The sequence below is a fragment of the Scatophagus argus genome, chromosome 4 (genome assembly GCF_020382885.2).
Source record: "Scatophagus argus isolate fScaArg1 chromosome 4, fScaArg1.pri, whole genome shotgun sequence".
Lineage (NCBI taxonomy): Eukaryota > Metazoa > Chordata > Actinopteri > Scatophagidae > Scatophagus > Scatophagus argus.
In genome coordinates, this window is record NC_058496.1 from 17,837,084 (window position 1) to 17,859,754 (window position 22,671).

The window sequence follows — 22,671 nt, forward strand, 5'->3', positions numbered from 1 at the left end:
GTGTAGTAAGACAAATTAATAAGATTAACGGTTTCCACCGATTTCTGTGTTTGTTGATATTTGTAACTTGATTTAAAAAAAAAAAAATAGAACTAAAAATAAAAAAAAAAGATACCCAGCATTTCCAGCATCTTTTCAAAATCAATCATGCACTCAATCGGCGGGGCAGGAGCTCAGCAGCAGGTAAGATTATTTGAGAAAAGGTCAGGTGCGACGTGAGAGGAAGATTAGAACAGAAGAAAAATAAAAGCATACACTTCATGGGGTAAAGCCCCATTTCAATTTATTAATTTTTTTAGTGTCATTGTGTCTATGTAATCCTACTATTATATAATATATTATATAACATATTTTGCTCCTCTTCTCTTTTTAACTGTAATTTTTAATGTCAAAACTCGTAGAATGATTTTGTTTTGAAACTCATGACCGGAAGTTACAAGTTGATGTTTTGCTAACTTTATTGGTAAGAGAAATTTTTGGTTAGTTCGTCACGTTGTGATGAAAATATAACAGCGTGTCTGTTATTAACAAGAAAACGTTTACCAGGGAAAGTATTATAACAATGAGATTTAATGTTCGTTTGTTTTAATGTTCGCTGTTTTTTGTTTGTTTGTTTTGGTGTTGTTGTCCGGGGACAAAGAAATATCGACAACATGTTTTTAATACGCAAAGTACAATTTTTGTTGGTTCATGTTGCCATACTTGTGGACGTGATGCCGTTACATGAAGACATGTGGGATTTTCAGCGGACAGGTAAGATACGCCTTCGTGAAAATAATTAGGTAGTTCTTTTTTAAGACTTGAATATACCATTCAAATATTACAGAAATACTGCAGTTGTACCATAAAGTGCGTGATGGTCACTGAAACTCAGCAACCAAAAGTAGCACACAGTAACATGTACTGAATTCACTTTAATTTCCCTGTATTTCATAACGTGTTTGTTGACAAAAGGATATGTCGTTGCTTACAGGTTACATTCTAAAGTAATTTCCTTAGTTCAGATGATTTCCATTTCGTCTCTGGGCTCTTTCAATTCAGTGATATTCACGTCCCAGTGACATCGTTGATAAAGAAGATGAATTTGTAGATGCTATCTCAAATTGTGATATGAAGTTGTACTTCCAGATTCCTCCACTTGAGAGCAGCTGTTGCTGTACTCCTACTGTACACCATCTGCTCCTGTTGTAACCTTCCATCAAAGTTTCTGTGTGCAATTGTCTCTGCATAGCTGCAAGCCTCATCTTTTGGGCTGAAATATTTTCCCATAACCCCCTTGTCATCACTCTCATCCTAAAATGACATCCAAAGCGCGTTTGTCCCATGTTGAGGAGAAGTATTCCCTTCATGCTTAACAGCACTGCATGCCCTCCTTAGCACAAACTGGCCCTAGAGAAGGTTTTGCTGTGGGCTGAGGCCCAGGCTGAGCAAACTGTACAAGTTTCTGCGTTTTTTTCTGATCACACCTCGATAGATGGAAAGAAATGGTTCACCGATCTACCTTATCGTCAAATTTTATCAGCATATGAGATTAAAATTCTTGTTAGCACTGTATGTAAATTATTACTGTGGGCTGAGTAAATAGTTTAACATGATAATTGACTCAGGGCCATCTGCCTCCTCTGAAAGATCCACATGGTGTCAGATGTCACATTTGTTGACATCACTGCAATAGCGCATTTCCAAATGTGGTACTGCACTGATGCTGAGGGCTTCAGATGAACTTTGAGGAAACATTAAGTAGAATGTGTCAGAAGACGTGGTGGCACGGTGGTGAGAGGTTAGCACTGTCACCTCACAGCAAGAGGGTTGCAGGTTCAAATCCTGGTTTGGGCCTGGGATTTTTGCATGTCCTTCCTGTGCCTGCGTGGCTTTTCTCCTGCAATCCCCAGAACATGCACATTAGGTTAATTGGCTACTCTACGTTGTCCCTAGGTGTGAGAGTGTGCGTCTGTGGTGATTGACTGGTGACCAGTCCAGGGTGAACCCCGCCTAGTCAGCCGGGTTAGGCTCCAGTTTAACCCTGACAGATAAGCGGTATAGAAAATTTAAGGATGCAGGTTGCTCGCAGTGTTTCAGAGTGGTTTAATATTAGTAGCTAATGTATAGCTTATAGAGATCGCAGCAGGAAAAAGCTAATCAAACCAACCAATTTATTTAATCTAATTAATTACATTTTCTGAGCTGTTAGTCAGCTCAGTGAGTTTTGCTGATAACATTTGTAAAACATCCTATTGGCACAGATTAACTGCATTCTCCCAGCTAATACCATACTTAGCTTGGTGATAAATTAAGGAGACTTGCCTGCAGTTTGAGAAACAACCACAGAGTGAATCAGCTGCAGGTCAATCATCAAGCTCATGTTACTGAGGAAGCCAGACAAGCTGAGCTCATCAAGTGGCTGCTGAAATTTGGTCTGTAGTCATCAGCAGCAGTTAACAGCAGTTTACACTGAATGCAGATTTGGAGTGCTTACATTAAGCATTTTTTGTGTGTATTGTATTTACTGTGTGTATTGTGTATTTAAGTCTTAAGTTTTACCTTTGTGACAAATATTCAGCCTTCTGTTTCATCCTTTGACCTTTTTTCCTGATACTGATTGGTTGGTGTACAGTCAAGTTACAGTATCTTTCTAAGACTTAATAAAAAATGAGTAGGGGTATCTCATGTGAGGAAATTCCTTCTGTGGATGTGTGACATGCAGACTGTGTGGTGTTATTAACTCTGTTGTACCTGACACAATGTTTGAAGCACTGTGAGTAGAAAGCTGATCTGTGGGCTCTGTGGTCTCATCACATGTCACATCAAAGCCTGCCATCGAGCTCACTGACAGCAGGTCAGGGCAGCCATCCAAATCTGTGCTGAGTGTTGACGAGCAGATGACCAGTAATTAACGTCACTCACCTTTCATAGCTGAGCCTTCAGCACAGGTTGTTGCACACAATCAAATGTTATTGTCAGCACTAGCGTCATGCACAAAAACAAATCACAATAAATGTACAGTCACAACTTTACATGCAGCCACTTTAGTATTGTGATAGATTGGGGAAAAAAGTCAGTGATGTTACGGTTTAGTTCAGTTTATTTACACTCTTCTTATTTTTTTGGTTTTTCTAGCCTTGCTAGGGACATGCAAGGTTTTTTTTACTTTCTTTCTGTTTTTGTAAATTACTCAAATCTTACTCAAAATCTTTTTTCTTGCTCGGTTGACCCATGGGTTTTTCGGAGCAGCAGTGCTATTAAGTTGCAGGGTTCAGATATATTTTACTATGTTACAGTTCTTTTTATTCTGTCAATATTAGCTAATTCATTCCTACGCCCACCCAGAATAGTCGTGTTCGCTAAATCTCACATACTGTTTCAGCGTACTAAAAAGCAACGCGTCTGATGTCAGACAGTGAAGAAATCCCATTTAGCTTCGACAGCAACCTATCCAACTAGCTAATCAATAAAGTGAAGATGTCAAAGTAGTCGTTGCTTTGCTTAAAATTTTGTCATTAATGGAGTGTTCAGCTGTCATGAACAAACACAGCAGTGGTTGCAGATGTGCCAGGATTAGCTGCGACTGCAGAAAGGGATTTAACATGAGTCAGTATTCAGTAGTACCAATGTAATTTGAGTTTGGTATCCAACCCTAACTACTACTATTTATGCCATAACTTGTGTAACCCAGTAATTGGTATTGGCAACAGCAAATATATTAATAAACTTACCATCAACATCCACATTAGCTGTGGGAAACCAGTCAGCTCTGTTAGCATACAAAGTTTGTCCTAATGCAGCACTGTGCAGCAAACCTTGGAAACCCCTTTTTCCTCAAGCCAACTCAACACTTATGTGGACTCATTCTAAGAGATCTGAGCCTTCCAGAGTCCTTTAATCACCAAGAAATTTACTCTAGCTACACTTTTTCTCTGATGTAAATAGAGAAACAACACAACACAAGTCTATAATCAAGTTCAGCAACTCTGAAAATGAGAGGATATCCTGTCTTTGCTGCGGGGACACCTTGTTTATGTTAAACATGAATGATCAGTATTTAGTGATGTGTTCATTTACAGTCTCTGAAACCTGAGTTGATAGCTGCAAGACAGCTTTATGCTGCCTGCTCACTGTTACGTCACAGTGGCCTTGATCTTTGTTGATGCTTGGCTGTGTTGGCGGTGCCACAGCCTGGAAGACACATTTTAATAAACTGATCTAAAAGGGTCAGCATTGAAAGTTGTCTTTAAAAGGCTATACAGTCATAAAATTACCATAAACTTACTGGTATAAGGAAAACCTGGCATTAGGTTACTCTGGAGCAAAATTTATCTGCTGCAGTGTAATTGATGGGAACTTGTAGGCAACTGGGGCCCAACAGCAGATTTTTGAACTGGATTTGTCCCATGTTTGGTCATATTTAAATAATAAAATTTTGAATAAAGCTCGCTTTCTGAACACTTGAGGGGGTCTGTCAATCCTTTTTCTCGTTAGTCATATCAGAAGCTGCCAGAGTTCATGTGTGGGGCTCCTTGTATTCCTTGGAGACAGGAATGTGCTTCTTCCTACTGTAGGTTACCTGTGATCCCATCAGTCAGCACAGAGCCTGACCAGACTGACCCTGTAACTCACACTGACGCCAGGCACCTCACTGTACACTAGTTATCCATGGGCCGCATCTGGTCCTGCCAAAGCTTCCCATCCGGACCACAGGATATTTATTAATTTAAAAAAAAAAAAGCAGCTAACATTATGCACCACGGGAAGAGGCCCAGTCCATTCTGAGAGTGATGGCCAATTAGCTTGCCAGTGAGCAACAAGCCAAACAGTCTGTAATTCATAGTTCACCGGTTGTATGGAATCAGATTAGTCTACAACTCCATCCTCTGTACTCTGCTGACCCACCGTCAAACCACCTGGCTGGCCATCCCTCTGGAGCTGACATGGGCCAGACTGCAGGAGGCAACTGCAGTGAATTGTTGGAGAATCTTTTAGATGCAGGAGGAATTACATGGGTTTATTTTGGCCACTTGTTATTGAGTCTCAGACTAATATTTTTGTTTACTTCCTGAGGTCCTGCAGAGGAGATAGGGACTCATTCATTAGTTGAACTGGGTTTTGAACTGAGCACTGACTGGCTCCATGGTGGAGGTCTGAGAGCGTTTTCTAGTTAAGTATCTAGTTAACATTATGGAGCCTGTTCGTACTGATGTAGGCTAATAAAAACAACAATTTTTGAGAATAAATATTTATATATATTACATTGTTGTGTATATTTTTTGGATTTGAAAGTGCTACCCCCACATTGTCTACACTGTACACTGCTGACAGCAATCATTTCATTTCCAACTTTTCAAACCTGTGGACCCTTTCAAATAGAAATACAGTAAAAATTCTTTTTTCTTGCTGTGGGGGTATATTCTGTAACTGTTCTGTAACTATAAGGCTTGAGTGACACAGTTGTTTATACCCAGTGTTTTTTTTTAATGCCAATGCCAATACAACTATGAAATGAAAGCAAGCAAAGAAGATTCATGAGTGCAGACTCTTTTTGCATATTGTTGCCATAGCAACACTATTATCATATTCCCACCAGTTTCAAGTTAGACATCAGAGTACATCTGAATACAGTTTCCCTTCTGCTGCATGCACAGCTGCATTTACTGTACATAACTAAACAGTTTTGGAATAACTGAAGGACTGATAACTGGAATGTTGCTTACCCTGTCTAAGCTGAGGGTCTTCAGCCATATGCTTCAAATACTTGATTAAGATGGTTAAAGCAGAATACTGACATCATGCACAAAAATACACAGAGATTAAGAGTCTTTAATCTAAACTTTTCACTTTCCACAAAGACAAAAATATGTCCGTCATTGATTCTGTTATGAATGACAAACACTGTAGAGCTGAGCACACATGCGCAACCTCCCTTAGCATAATGAATGTAGAAACACCCTTAATCCTTTGTTTGCATGACTCTTCTGACCTGAGACTGTTGATGTCTGTATCGTGGCCCTGGTCTCTGTTTCAGAATCTTTAGAACCCTATTCATAAAAGTGATAAAACAGAAAGAGCTCTATTGGTCTTCTGTACTTGTTTGTAAAAAAATGTCTCTAAGTGAATACAGCATGTTTGTCACTGGAAATTATTCTGAACTTCCATTTCACCAAAAACTATATTAAGTACCTTTTTTATTGCTCCAAAGTCTACAGTATTAGTGTGGACGGACCTGGATCTAAACTAAACCATTCTGGTTGGCGGAAGCATAAAACCACAAGGCGGTAATTGTAGTTGTGAAGAGCTTTCTAATGTCTGCCCTTGAAAGGTGCAATATAAATAAACACTTTTGTTGGTAACCTAAAAGGTATGTAGTGTCTTATCTGATATTTCAGGCTCATACTGGTGAAGTATTGGGTTTCTGTAACATTGGGCCCTCCATGTCTCAGTATTATTCGTCTGGAAGGGGAAATGAGGAAATACTTCCCTGAAGCAGAAAATGTGGAGTATTTGTAAGTAAATGCTCTTGTACCTTTATCTGGCCCATTAGGCTAAAGGTCATTAATGTGAGCGATGGTGTTGGTGGCTGCAGCATACAGCTAATATTAAATCAGGAGTGTGGTGGAAGAGTTCCCAGTAATGTAATCTTTCAATTTCTTTCAGCTATAACTGTTTGTTTATTAAATTTTCATTTGTTTGCCTCCATTTTGATTGTTATCACCTACAGAACACTGACCTGTGAAAATTATTCGTCCATGAAATTAACACTGGTAAAAATTATAATCGTTGTATGCATAGACATGCTGGGCCAGTAAAGCTGATTCTGAATCAAAGTAATCCAGTTTTCAAAATAATGACCATGTCCAGAGTTTCCATATTGTATCAAGACAAAATGCATCAAAATGTGAACTTCCTGTTGATACCTCTGATACTTGACACCGCATGTTTTTTGATGATGACTTAACATAGTTCTGAAAATATGACTGTAAATAGCATGCTGTTTTCCATTTTACAAAGCCATTCATGTGTACAAGATTTTTCTTTGTTCATCACAGTGATGCAATGGACAGATAATCTTCCAGACTCTCTGCATCCCTAAATTCACTTGAAGCCACAATTATAGGTGGTAAAAAGCAACAGAGGAGTTGTATTCCCCTTCATTTTACAGTTCTGTTATCCTATATCATAGAGGTAACAAGTTTGCATCCCACAGGATACTTGATGGCTAGTTTCAGTCAAAATGACACCTGTGATTTTTTCAACAGCTACTGCTCGAATGTTGATGACACTTGGGAAGACAGATCAAAGAGCAAATTTAAATGTATGTGATGTTCAAAACCCAAACTAGGATTAAAACTCTTAAAGTAATAAAAGTAAAGCTGTGTGGCATGTTGTGACTGATGTAGATGTGCTGCCAACTTGGTTTAGTAAAGTTTCTACCCAGAATGATTCTTATTTATTTTTTTATTTTATTTTATTTTTTTGGGGGGAGGGGAATGCCTTTTTCAGTAGTTAGTAGTAGTTAGTAGTCAGTATTTTCAATACTGTAACGTTGGCCACTGATAGAATATGGCAGACAGTATACCTCCATATGAACATTTACCAACACAGGAGCGTTGTATTCAAGTGCACTGCAGTGTTTCTTCAGACAATGTAGCTATGAAACTGTCAGTGGCTGGCTGGGCTCCTGGGACAGCGTTAAGTCCGAATTTACCTCTCATCTTCTCTCAACACATGGAGTCAAGATGCCAGTTTCTCTGCTTCCACCTGCACACATCAAGTAATTCTGTCTGCTTTGAAAAATAACACCTTTCCATCTGTGTTTCGGCCTCCTTATCTCTCACGGTGTACAGTAAATGGACTCACATATTTGTATGACTTAGGAATGCAGCTCATGGTTCATGGAAGACCTTTCATCACATTATCAGAGCCCAGTCATGTGTGACTGGAGTCACGGTAGTGGAGGAAGGATGAAAAAGACAAATACACTGAGTGATGAACTTGGTTCACAGGTAGACAGGTGACAAACAGGTCTTTAACCACCACATTCTTTGACTAAAATAGACATTTAGATTGCAGGGGCAAACATTTGGTGTTTTAAATCTGAAGGTTTTTCAAATACAAGTCTTTTGTCAGGGTTCAGTTGCTGAAGGGACACACAAATCTAGCTCTGTGTGATCTCCAGCAGAGCTTCTTGGACCATAAAAGTCAGCCATGATGTTTTTTGTTGTTGTTGTTTTTTGCTAATTAACTGGAAAACAGTAAAGTGACAACTTTTTGGATTTTGATTGCGAATTATAAATGAGCAAGATGGAAAAACTCGGCCGGCTTTAACCAAAAATCCTTGCAAAGGATTCGGAAGAAAATGGCCATAACTCGCTAACTATTTGTCCAGTCATCATAAATCTGGGTCTACAGGCCGTTTCTGGGAAGAGGGCTATCACAGTTTATGTGTGCATCCTTTGAGTATTAACCAAATGAACCATAATTTGGCATGCTATACTGATTGGTGTAAGTGGGCATAGTTTATCAAATATTTGCTTGGGACTCAAAATGCATTAGAGCAGTTTTGATTAAACTCACAGGAGACATCCTTCACTGTCTCCTGAATATGCGCACTGAGTTTTGTTCAAATCCAAAATTATGTGTTATGCAATAATTAAAATGCTGGTTGAAATGTATGTGATTGGTCTCACTCCTGCATGTTCATCTTAGAACCCTCTCTGGACATGCTGTCTCTGTATCTTCATAGCAATCAGTGAAACATAAGATTTTGACAGTACACTCTTTGTGGATGTGCTTTTAGTTTCGCAGACACTCATTGTTGAACTGTGGAGTTCTTCAGCAGTGGCCATGCATGTGTTTCCTTTCTCCATGGCTGTTATAGTTCTCCTGAGCTCATTCAGTGAGAAATGAATGGACACTCTTAAGACTTCATTAACCCCTACTGCGGGTATTGGATTTCACTGTCATACCATGGTAAATGAGTGCATTAATTTTGCAGTGGCATGTAACAAAAGTTCAAAGGTTGGGTCAGGAGTCAGGAGACGCTGCAGAATGTGACTTTTTTTTTTTTTTTTTTTTTTAGGTTATACAACAGCAAACGCATAAAAAATGTATCCATTTACACATACTGTATAAAGTCTCAACAATAGCCACTTTGACTATTACATATTTGAAGACTGTCACTAGACCTCTCTTCATATGGGCATCCATCTTTCCAGGCTCCCGTGCAGCTGGTACAAAATGCAGCATCAAGACTCCTCACTGATACCAAGAACAGAGACTTTACCCTCCAGGTATTAGCCTCTCATTATTGGTTACCAGTAGGGCTTGGTACCAAACTCGGTACTTCTAACTGTACCGACCAAATTACATGAGTACTATGAAGAAACGACTCATAAATCAGTCAGCTAAATCAGCATTGCAGAATAACTGACTTAGAGAGTAAAGTAATGAAGTGGATACCTTTGGATGCCAGTACTGAATTCAGGGTACCAGTACCGGTTCAAAAGTGAACAGTACCCAGCCCTAGTTACCAGTTAAATATCCACACCCAGACATCTCAGATCATCTAAGCAATTATTTCACAACATTACACCTTCCCAGTTAAAATCCAAAGTTGATGGAACTTTTTCTGTCGTTATGACATTTTTTCTGTTACTGTCAGATCTTTCTCATCTGTTGCCGCTTGTAAACCACAACTGGAGATATACAGTTGCATTTGAGACCTTTAGTTAGCAGACTTCTAAACAGTAATGCCCACACATGTAAGCTCCTGATGCAAAACATGAAGTCAAATCACGTATCAAGCACAGTGCTCTTCCGACACATCCGTTAGTGGACATACACACACAGGATCCTCTCAGAAACCATGTGTATGTTTGGTGTGGCCACTATGTGACAGAAGGACCATAAATACTAAAATAACATCCTTATAGTAACCAACTCATAAGAATGCTCTCTGTCTTTAGTTCATTACAAGCTCAAGTTAATTGTCTAGTTACCATTTCACGTTTTTCTGGTGTTTCAACAGAGAAAGTAGACTTGTTGCGGCGTTTCTTCCAGATCATAATCAACACCACCGATGTGTCACTTTCAGTGGACAGTCTGAGCTGTCCGACTCTCCAAATTGGCCTTTATGGCAGTCTTATGATGGCTACACAGCAGGCGTTTGGACAAAGGTACATTTTTTCCTTTTTTTTCCTTTTCCTTAATGAGTTTCCAAAAAAAAAAAAGAAAAGAAAGAAAATAATACCACTGGCTCTGAGTTAACGTGTTTCTTCATTTTTACATTTCAGTTTGTGCACAAATTGTCTTTTTTCTTTAAACCTTGAAACAATTAATTAATCTATTTGTTGACTGAAAGTATGTGGCAGCTGACAATTTATTCTGAAAATTAAGTATTTGTTTAAATCATTTGTCAGGTAAAAATGCTAGAAAATTTGATAGTTTTTGCTTTTCAAAGATAAGATGTTGCTACTTTTCCTTCCTATTATGTAGTAGATGGAATGTCTGTGGGCTGCTGGTTGGACAAAAGAACAATTTCAAGATGTCACCTTGTGCTCTGAGATTTTAGATGTTTTATGGACCAAACAATTAAATTTTTAAATCAGTAAATTAATTGATAGATTACATTGTTACTGAAATAAGAGTTGCGGCTCTAAAGGTGTTAGTAGGTGTATTTCTGAACTTTGGCCAGAGCTAGGCTAGCTGATTTAACCTGCTTCCAGTTTTTATGCTAAGCTAAGTTAATCGTGTCCTGACTACAGTTGTTCCGGACAAGGCATGCATGTCATCATTTCCTCAGTGTCTGTATGTGTCTTTCCTGCAGGTTTTCTGATGAGTTCAGTCTGTTGATTGAGTTGCACAGCTCTCAGAAGGAGGACAGCAGTGTGGTGACTCTTTTAAATGCCCAACATCACATCCATCTGCAGCTCCGCCTTGGCCCACATTCACTGACCTTCATCTCCACCCAACACCGGGAATACGAGTATGATTAACCACAACAACTGCAGTGCATGACATGAGTGAATATAACTAAAACCAAGACCAGCCATGCTTTTGAATTTAAAAGAGTCTCAGTTTACCCAGAATGCACAGTGATTACTAGTAGCTGATATAATTATTGACAGCTTTAACTTAAAGCATGAGTCTGCTGTAGTCATACAAGTACTTTTTCAGCCATATAGTGTTTGTTACTCTGCTGTCAAACTTTTTTCCTATCACCATATTCCCAGATCTCAGTAATTACTGTCATTACAAAGCCAATCATAACTGAAGAAGAATAGAAGAATCAGCTTTATTGACAGTATATATATTTTTACATACACACACTGAATTTGTCTTCTGCATTTGACCCATCCTTAGTTGAACACACACATGCAACACCCTGCAAATTACATGCAGTGAAACACACACAGGAGCAGTGGGCAGCATCAAGCGCCCAGGGAGCATACTGGGGGGTTAAGTGCCTTGCTCAAGGGCACATCACCCGGCTGATGGAGGGGGGGAGCGTTTTTCGCATTAATCACTCCACCACACCCATATTTTTCCTGCCCGTCCAGTGGTAGAATCGAACCGTTGACCCTCCGATCACAAGCCGCTTCTCCAACCTCTAGGCCACGGCTGCCCCAACTGAAGGAAATGATGGCCAAAACTAGAAAAAATAAGACCCACTTATTGCAAGTGGGAATTTCCCTATGTACAGCCAGCTCTAACTCACTCTTTGCATTTTAGTTTAGACAGCTTATTTCCTGAATGTCTCTTCTTTAACTTTATATATCCTCCTTCGATCAACTATAGATTCCCAGTGGAGTCTCTGTGTGATGGCCAGTGGCACCAAGTATCACTAGGTGTCTCCCCACTCTGGCTGGAGGTTTACGTGGACTGTTTACTGGTGGAGAGAGTGAACTGGGCCTATCCTTGGCAGGGTATCTCCAATGATGGCCTACTGATGATCGGAGGCAGCCTGGAGGGTTTTGAGACACCCTTTGAAGTAAGGAAATATACTGTATATCTCTTTCGTGTATCAGTCACATGATGTCATTTAGTGCTGTTTGGTACTAATTGATGGTTGTTTAAGGCTGTATTGATTTCACAGATTTCCCTTGCCACTTGGTGTCTTCAGAGAAAGCCTGATTGTATTCTGACTGTTTACTGAAAATACTTCTAATTGTGAGTCAGTTACTTCAGGAAAATTGACATTTATGCTGTTTTCTTTAAGTGAGCTGTGTGCAGGAAGAGTGCTGTTTGACATGACACGTGGTACATGAATTATTGCACAGAATGAGTGTTAGCAATACAAACCATAGAAATACTACGTTACAAGTAAAAGTCTTGAATTCCAAAATATTACTCAAGTAAGCCTACAGAAGTATTGACAAGAAACTGCACTTGAAGCGGTTCTCACCTCACAATATCCTTCACTTGTACTTCTCACTGAAGTAGCACTTTTCAACTTAATAGAAGGACGTGAATGAGTCCCGTTTTCTAGAAATGTCTTGAAATGTAGCTGAGTTGGAGAATAAAGCAGTGTGAAATGGAAATACTTGAGTGAAATGAAATATCTAACTATCTATATCTGACTAGCTAATATCTAACTGTAAACGTGCTACTTTCTACAGCTGATCATTGTTGATAAAAACCTGTCATAGCTGAACTGTACTTAATTTGAACATGACATCTTTTTAATCTCTTCTGTATTTGAGGTGAATTTAAGGGCTCCAGAGTTTAATAACACTGTTGGCTTCACTGCTGATATGCACTTCTCGTGTATGGCTGCTCTTTCAGTATTCAGTGAAAGAGTCTGCATTAAGTGATATGACCTGAGTGACTGCTCAGCAGTGACACTTCAAGTCATGGTCAGCAACAAAAGATTCTGGCAAAAGTGATTTTGCATGGGCATTGGTCCATGTCCTAACTTAAACCTCCTGACCTTGACTTATGTGTAAAGTGGAGTGTATATAGTGAGAGGTAGGTTAAAGGAGGGGCTTCCTGTGCCTTTGGTCTATAACTTTTTCTTTCTATTGGTGTCCTCAGGGTGCTGTGAGACAATTGACCTTTGTGATGGGGGATCCAGACGCTGCCAGAGATCACTGTACTCTTCATCGGCCCAGCTGCAACCCAGCAGCCTCTAACGCATTCCGGGTAGGAGGGTCACACTGAACTTCATACACATCAAGTTGCATTCATAAGGGAGACTACTCAGCCTGTGAAAACAGATCAATCTCCTTTGTGGCTCTTGTGACTCTTTGTCAAGTCTAATGAAATAATGTGCAAAAGTAAGAGCCAAGTTGGAATAAACAGTAATTTCCTTAAACTCTAAGTTATCAGTTGTATTTTAAATTATGAAATTCAAAGTAACACGAGACCTGGGCTTTAACCTGGGTATGTGCTGCTTGAATTTATTGTTTTAACATTGTAAATCTATGTATTACATCTTCCTCTCTTTGCTCATTTAGAACATGTATTCTGGTACCAGGTCCCATGAGTCATCTAACAGTGCAGAGGGATCTGCTGATAAGGAGTCCTCACAGTGGGTGAGTCCACAGTAAGAAGTGTGTGCACTGCTGACTTTCACTGCTTACTGCTGTCAAGCAGGACCACAGGAGGACGTCTGTGACGACGGGTACATCGTCACCTGGCTTGCACATATAGCTTGAGTATGTAGATTGAGTATGACTACATATGCACTTTAATAACTGCACAGGCACTTTAAGAGCAACAGCACTTTATTGAAGATTTGCGCAATACATTTTAACACATTGCTTGTTTACACATTTATATGGATATATTTATTGAATATTTATCATTATATTTATTGTTCTTTTTCGGGTCTGACTTTGACTTCGCTGATAGTTGCTGTGGCTCCCCCAGGCAACGGACACAGATTTTATAGTTCCAGGGGAAAACCAAGTCTGAATTGATGTGGGGTGATGGATATGTGTGCAGTGTAATACAACAAATGTAAGGTGACTTAGGTGTGTTTGTTTTCTAGTAATAGTTGATGTAAATGGGTGTGTATAGGTTACTGAATATGTTTATATATGTATATATAAAATGGTGGGTTACTTACGTTGGCAGGCAGTGGATTTCTGTGGGTGGTATCTTCCAGGGTCATTAGCTGAGACACACTATATATAGGCGCCATTTTAACAACATGAGTGTTGTTGCTGTTCTGATGACTATGTGCTGTTTGCCAAGATGGATGAATAAAAGAACCACATCTGTGACACACCTTAAACCTGCCTTGGATTATTGTTCTTGCTGTACCAACCAGCTGTAATTGTGGTCATTCCTACAAGGTCCAAACATGATCCATGGGAACCTGCGAGAAGAGAAAGCACAAAGGAGAGGGACAGGAAGAGAGAGCTCAGTGCATTGTGGCAGATCCCCCGGCAGTCTAAGCCTATAATTTGTTTCTAAGATATTCAGGGCCCAGCACTACAACTCAAGTTTTGTCTGAGTTCAGAAGTAGAAAATTGCAAGTCATCCACGTTTTATGTCAAAGTTGATGGAATGGATTGTATTCATTCAGTCAAATGCTGATTTAGGTTTGAGTCCTGCCTGTGTGATGGCTCATATGTGGATAGTGGTGCTGTGTTTGCTCACAACATGTGCTTCTATAGTACATCTGTTACTGCAGGAATAATGCCTTTAACACAGTGAGTGCTGAGAAGTGAGAAGTGTCAGATGGAGGAAATAGCGAATGAATGGCCTGAAGTGTGTTCTGTGAAGTCAGTTACAACAGAAACTAAACTCCTTTTACTGATTTGTAGTTTGTTCTTCTGAAGGTCTGACTTTATGTTTCCTAATGGGGAAGTGTAGTATTTCATTAGCAGCATGAAAACAAGGCCTGTACAGCACTGAGTGCATGACAGCAGTATGTCTTGTGTGTTAATATGCAAATGCTGAAGGATGTGTTGGCTCTGATAAACCCACCCTCAGGAGAATTATGGTTTGGCCCTGTGTTCATTCATTAGTGATTCTTCAAGCTGCATCCTCAGTGCTGCCTCTATCCACACTCAACTGATATTTGCCAACTTTCCGTGCTCAACAGAGGACGTACTTTTCAGAGTGGTGGGAGTCTGAAGGTTCGTGGTTCAGACGGTTATGTGGGTTGGGAAAATCTGCGAGGAGAAAGTGGATGATTAAAGATGTGCTTGCACTGATCTATTTTTTCCCTTCACTGCACTTCATAGTCCCTTTTAGACATGACTGCTTCATTTAAAGGCGTGTGTTCTTCAGTGGGGGGTTAAAGTGGCGGTTCTGATGTCCAGACATACTTATTCATTCCCTCTTATGAAATAGCCTACTAGTCAGCAAGAATAATAATGCTATTTTCTGAATTTTTGTTCAGGTTGTTGTTAACACTGCTGCCTAGGGTTGGAGGATATGACAATACATACTGTGACCTGATATTAAGTTGCCCAGATTTTATAATACTCTTTATATTGGCATTACTGTTCCTCCATTATATTTGATTACATTAACCCTTTTACAAACTATTGAACATAGCAGATAATTAGTCCCTTTTCATTATTATTTGATTTTTGGAACTGTGTGATGCAGTACCTTGATATGTAGTGTGTTACTTCACTTACTTACACATCAGGAACCAACTTTTGCACACATCTAAATCAAACTTAAAAAAGTGCCTTAGACCATGTTGATGCAGGCGACCCCCCCCCCACCTCTCATTACATAGTACGTACATACCCATGCATACTCATTTGACCCTTTTGTTAATGCAAAAAATCACTTGATTAGCCAAAAGTAGACATTGCTGTGCGATTATTTTATCACGTATAGTTTTCTATTGTCTTCTGTTGATCTCCTACTGCCAGCTGCCACTGTGGTGAGAGGTACCACATTCCTTTACACAAAGGTCACAAAGTGTTCTTCATAAAGACTCATTTTCATTGAAGAAATAGTTCAACATTTTTGGAAATACACTTATTTGCTAAGAGTCAAATGAAATCAAGGGTCGACGTCACTCGTATAACTCTATAGTAAATATAAAGCTACCACCAGCCTGGAGCCACAACTGGTTGCCTGGTAACCTCGCAACAAGACTCCAGGATCCAGGAAGTCACTGCTGCCATGCAAAAAATAGTCCATCACATAACCCCCAAACCATAAAGTGTAGAATTTTTTTGTATGAATTAAACATGCAAATTAGTACAGACATACTTGTTGGTGGATATAGTGAATGGTACTTTGCTCAGTTTCTTTTAGATTTGTGTCCCTTTCCCATGATCTTTTTAAGATTTAAAAGCTGAAGCCCTGCTGACTTGAAGAAAGGTCAGAAGATCACCATGAATATTCATGAATATCAGTATCTTGTTGATTCGGAATATGTTTACTTTAAGGCAGTAAATACACCTTGGCAGTGCTGAAAGTGATTATTTGTGTAAAACCTTCAGTGAAACTATAGCTTTTGGTATTGAATCTTCATCATATCATTCATTATTTGAAGCAGCTGCCTTTTCTTTAAGTGAATGGCCTCACTGTTAGATGTGAAGCAGAAAAAGTCACTTTAATATAGTTAATAAAAGCAGCACATTGATGACAGGAAAAACCCTTTGAGTTTGTTTAATGCTTACAGAAATATAGGTGGATACAAAGAACAGGTTAATGCAAGCCAAACACAACACTGCCACAAACTGCCCTAAATGAGACCAGAGCTCTCTGGTACAGTCCAACTTAAAGGTGAACATTTTGTAAGCTTAATGAAATTTCATCCACAGAATAGCATTTTGTTGTTGCAATAATTAAAACAATTATCACAAACTCCTTTATGAGAGTCAGGGTGCATGACCTCTGTTTAGCTGTTTATATCTGTGTCCTTGGTGTTGATTTGTAGTTTTAGGCTGTTGAGACTTGCATTAGTACCCCTGGGCTCCACCCCAGCTGTGTAGAGGTTAGTCAGAATGACAGATATGTTGTCAGGTCAAAAGCTTTTCCGGTGCACTGGATAATAATTCCTGTGATAGCCCAATACAACCCTGAGCCCCTCAGCAGATCAACAGAAATGCAGGATTCTGCTAAGGTTTGAGAAGCTCCAAATAACTGAAAATGATTGAATATGTTCCAGCTCAGGGAAGTATTAAATTTGGCGCAATCAGAAGTAGAAGTAGTAGAAGGCCTTTATTGTCATTGTACTGTGCAAAATATAGTGAAATTGAGTGCTATTCCATATGATGCACATAATTAAACATAGCGATGAGGCACAACAATTTAAAGTGGAAACAAATTGATTTTAATAAATGTGTTGCTTCGTGCTTCTTGTTAAGGTATTTATTGTGGCAAATCATTTTAATGATCTGACTAATAAGAAAAAGATGTTTATCGAATATATGGAATATAGTATATAAAATATACATAGTCCCAGTCTATGACCAGTCTGAAATACATATTTGACCCAGCCCTCATGCTGTATGAGCTCTGTGTTCTATAGCAGAATATGAATATGCTCTGGTTTTATTTAACATGGCTTGATGCACATGTGGATGGATGTTTTCAGAAACTTTTAGAAAGGTAAACCAATACAAAGTTACCAAAACATAGTTTTGTCTTCTGTCTTGTCTTAATAATCATCTTGCAAGTCAAACATATCTTGCAACACCTTGGAGGGTTGGGTACCAGTCGATTAGTCTCTCAGCATGCTCTGAGCAGAGACTCACGTTCCATTCTTTACAAGTGTATGTGTGCTGTCGATTATTATGTACATACTTACTTGAGTCTTATTCTGTTTATTTTGTGGACAAATCTAAATCAACACTCAGGACAGGTGTTGTAAGTGTACATTTACATTTTTTTTAAATGTACACTTACTTACAGACTGGCTGCTTCAGTTCTGTATTATGAAGGTTTGTGGACTTGCATGTTTGCAGAACAATAAGCCTTGGTCCTTTTGCTCCTTTTGTCAGTAAATGGTCTGCCATCACAGTATAGCAAAGATGTGAGGACATCAAACAGGGTTGGTCAAAGAGGTTTTCATGTTTTCATGGATGACGTCCCCATTTATGGGTTAACTGGAAGTTAAATCCACCTGGTCTCACTTTACTCATCTTTTGAGGTTGTCCCATAAATCTTTATGCCTTAAGTTCAGTCCATGCCATGTTTATGGCTCTTTGGTATTTGAAGGCAAACTTGAAATCTTTAAGTTTGAACAAATTTAAGGACAAAATAAAGGAGTAAATATTTTAGTTATTAATCTGACAGTAACATGAATTAGAGACAATATTTCAGACAGTTCAGTTTCACAAAGTGTTCCAGTAAAAGTTTAGTAGTAAGTAATGCTTGGAAAAACAGATACATTCATTTTATAATATGCATACGTTACATCATAATTGTGAGGGAAGGCCTATATTAACATTGGACTGATTCAACTGTTGAATTATCTAGCACTAACTCATGTTATAAGTGTGATGTGAGGATCGTTAAAATAACATCTGTCCGGATTTGACAACCAGATCTGACATTGACATTGATCTGACAGATCAATAACGAAAGCTGTCATGTAGTGTTTCGTCCCTCCATGTTTGACTGTGAATAAGTCTGCTCAGCTGTTTTCTATACAGCACCAAAGTGATATGATTCTGTGAGAAAACACAGATTGCTAGTATGCCATTTTAATAGGCTACACTGTAATAATTAAAACAACTGCAGTCTGTGTACAAACTGATAGATGGGTCTGATATAGCATTTTAATAAATCAGATTGATCAGGATTTGAGTGCTACTGTGAGTTCCTGCACAGACTGAAAGCTGCTGGAAACTGTAGCTTTTTGTCTCTGCACTCTGCACACTGCTGCCACCTCCCCTGATGAGCCTAAATGACTGCTGCCCGACCAGTTGGTTAGCAAATGTCATCATGGTAAACTGAACATGATGAGCATTCTACGCTAGCTCAAAGCGCTGCTGTGGCTAAGATTTAGATGCCATTATGTAAATTTAATATCATTCAGATGTCATAATTTTCCTGACAATGATGACAAATCAACCTTATATAGGCTAAACCATAGCCAACCACCAAAGTTTAAAGGAAGCTTTGTTTTTTCTAAAGTTGTTACTGTACAGTAGTAATCAGATGAGCGTTACGTTTTAGACTACGCAGAAACATTCACAATGAACCGTGAAGGCCTTGATTGCGAGTGTAGCCAAAGAAAGGTTGAGCAGGGAAAAAAATGTAGTGCAAATCTGTTAGCATATGTACAATGGTATGAGTCAAGGCTCTGAGCTCTACTTGTCATTTCTTGGCACAGGACATAGTGCGCTGTATCCCAGATGTCTGTGCTCCTTTCAGTTGGCAGCACTTTTCTATCATCAGCCCAGTTAGACCTCAGATCATACTCTGGCCTGTAATTTGGTGAAGCCAGCTTCGGCTGAATACAGAGTGTGAGACAAGAAACATTATTACAACGTTGAGTCTGTGTCCTTTTCACACCTGACATAAACCTTCCATGAGAAAACCAATCATGTCCTAGACCTGTGTTGTAATAGAAACCACATGTCATATATATTGGACTTGTGTTGACAGAGTTACCCAATAGAGCTCGTATAGTTAGACTGTGTATATTTGTGATGGGACTTAAAGCAGTTTATTTGCTAAGGGATTTCACTCTTAAACACAATATATAGTCAAGCAATGAAAGCCTCATTCACGAGAAACACCCTCAATGTGATCCCCTCACTCTGACTGTAGCTGATGTAGTTTCTCTTTCTTACCTCTGATCCCACTGTTCAAATCCTCTGAGGACCCCAGCACTCACTGTGCTTTGATTTAGGCTGCTGTAGGTCTCCTCTAAACTTTTTTTCTATATAAATCAAATTACCCTTAGTAAGATGTTTCTCTGGTTTTATCCTAGGAAGCCTCATATTACATGAAAAACTTCTGGAGACCACTGATAATCCCTTTAACAATATATTATTATGGAAAATTGTCTAATTATGTTTGATGCCAGCTAATGTAATGAAACTTGCTGAAAGCAAGTGTTGCTAACAACTGTAAACAACTGTAAATAAGGTTCAGATATTCTGGGTACATTAAATGTTTTAAAAAAAACACAATAAATTTAAGTCTGAGAAATATATAATTTCAATAGTTCTTCTTGAGTTGTTTAGGAGAATGCTTCCATTCGGTTTTGTTGTGAAGCAAATGTATTTTGTGGCCTAAGAAGCTTCACCTTACTTTCCATCAACATGGGGATGAGTAGAGAATGAGATTTTTCACTTTTGGGTGAACCGACCCTTTAAGTGAACCATCAAACTGCTGCAGAGCGTGACATTTTAGCTTGCGCAGCTATGCTCAAACTAAGCTTTGTTTTAATTTAAGGAATCAGAGAAGCTTTATTTGTCAGTTGTACACAGAATTTGCCTCTGGTTTTAAGTTACTCTCAGTGTTACTAACAGTTCCAAGAGCAAATTACAAGAGAGAGATAAAAATAGATGTACAGCTAAGAACAAGCAACAATGCCCAACAACATGCAACAACTATATACATGTCAATGGATCACAATGATTTAGATGTTTTTATTTTCATAATGTTTGTTTTTCACGTTTTTCATCTTTCAGAAGTTAGTATACTCTCATATTTGACATTTTGATGGTATTCTGTTTAGTTGGATCTTTTGCTTTACAGTCTGTTTCTCTGCCTGTATCCATTTACCTTTTGATCCTGCAGTGGGTCACGGATGATTTGATTTTAACATACATGGAATGATGCCAGTAGGGAAAGCGGTTTTAAAATTCCTCAACTTTATGGAGATAACAGTATGTCACAAGGCTTTGATGTGACAGCAGCAGTATCTTTCCTGTGTACATAAGATAAGCATCCATTCTCCTCAGGGCTGATTGAATAGTTTGGGGTGTAGCAGCATTTACTGTGTAAGGCAACAGAGTCCAGGGTGTGTCTCTGTTGGGTCTGTGAGGGACAGCTGGAGGAGGGGAAAAGCCTGCAGCTCCTGCTCTGACAGGGCCAGTGCACTGCATATGGGCTGTGGACTCTGCTTGACTTGAGTACTGCTACAGTGATTGAAGACATGTGGATTACGTTAACCTGCGTGCTGTGCTTCCTTTGGCTGCAGGACCCTCTCCACATGGGGCTGACTGTTGATGGGCAACAGGCAGATATGGTATGTACTTTAAGGGATGGGTCAGAGTGTTAATAGAAAGTGTAGGGATGCAGGTTGAGTTAATATCAGTGAGTCAGAAGGAGACTTTCAGTGAGCTGACCTGTACTGATCATTGTACTGCCATGGATTGATGCTTGTTCTTGCCAAGTTGGAGTTAATTTAGCGATTTTGTAATGGTTCTTACTACTTACTACTCTTAATACTCCAGCAAGTCTTGTATTCATAGAGGATGATTGAAATCAATCCATATGAAGCACGTTGCTCCCTGCCAGCACATATGTGCAATTGATCAGATGTTCTCTGATGATCTAAAACAGCATGCTCAGAGCAAGAGCATGTGAGCTGGTGTGAAAACTTGGTGCCGGAAATTCTCCATCCAAGCAAAACAACAGTATCTACAACAACACCTCTTGACTTCCCTCCACACATCTCTGTGCGCAACCCTCCAGCAAAATCCTCAGCTTGGTGATTCTGCAAAACCACCCTGATTTTTATGTATAGCTCCACATGATGGAATGTTTGCCCAGCTGTGTAGTTCAACAGAGATCATTTCCTTACCCAGATGTATAGATGGCTTAATTCATTGTTGCCCATGCCAGTTTTGCCTTAAATGAAACCTTTCTTTATATGCTCTATATACTTATCGCAGTATACTGTTGGTCATTTTCCATAGCTTGAAACAAACATTGCATTCAGTTCTCATCAGATTCAAAGCAACATTCAGCTTAATGTGTTAATGCTACCACTAGATTATTAAGACAATTTGGAATTTACAGTTGCTGTCACCCCATGCTGATGCCGAACCAGCAACAGTGAATACAACAGCAATGTAAATGTCAATGGATCACATGCCAAAAATTTTTTGGTTATTCTGTGTCCTGTGTGCCTTATACAGATCTCTGATACACATATCGCTCACAGTACATGAGTAAACCAGCCTGTTTTAATCCAATCTACACTTAGCGAATATGCCCCAGTGTCTCTCAGCTTCTGCTGATTTCTGTTCAAATTTGTATTATTTGTCAGCATCGTAAGTCAGTCAAATCCTAACAAGTAGGCATAATACAGACAGGCCTATTTTTAAGATTGGAACCTGAAATCCCCAATTTAAGACATCAAAGTAATAACTACAGCCAAGAGCATGTATGAACATGAACATTGCATTGTGTTTTATCATGATGCTTTGTATGTGGTTACTGATCAGACTCACCCATATGATAAATATATATACAAGCATTGACACAACTAAGATCAAAGGTGCTCTATACCAAAAGATGACCCATTACAAACTGAGCCAGACTACAGTCAAAAATGAAATGTTTGTGACTCATTTTTACCTGTTGACTTAATACACACCCTACAGATCTCCAGATCTGATCTTGTAAGAGTGTATTGCTGAGGCAGAGACAGGTTCTCCATCATTTAATTGTCAGAATGTTCAGAAGATATGTGGGCCATCAAAGACTGGTCCAGTATTTACTTTGGTGACTACTGGGCAAAACCATCAGAACCATTTACCATTGAAAAGGGGCTGGGCAGTGGTGAACCCC

At 39.2% G+C, this 22,671-nt stretch overlaps 1 protein-coding gene across 1 annotated transcript in view; it reads left to right on the forward strand.

Annotated features, from left to right (window-relative positions):
- Window positions 1–476: 476 nt before the first annotated feature.
- The window catches only part of LOC124057663 (collagen alpha-1(XI) chain-like), a 40,370-nt gene continuing 18,175 nt past the window's right edge, over window positions 477–22,671 (forward strand). Inside the window, exons 1-6 of the mRNA XM_046386132.1 lie at window positions 477–753; window positions 10,019–10,166; window positions 10,817–10,975; window positions 11,788–11,980; window positions 13,024–13,131; window positions 13,446–13,523. Coding sequence (XP_046242088.1) covers window positions 573–753; window positions 10,019–10,166; window positions 10,817–10,975; window positions 11,788–11,980; window positions 13,024–13,131; window positions 13,446–13,523 — 867 coding nt within the window. The 5' untranslated portion in view covers window positions 477–572. The remainder of the gene's footprint in view (window positions 754–10,018; window positions 10,167–10,816; window positions 10,976–11,787; window positions 11,981–13,023; window positions 13,132–13,445; window positions 13,524–22,671) is intronic.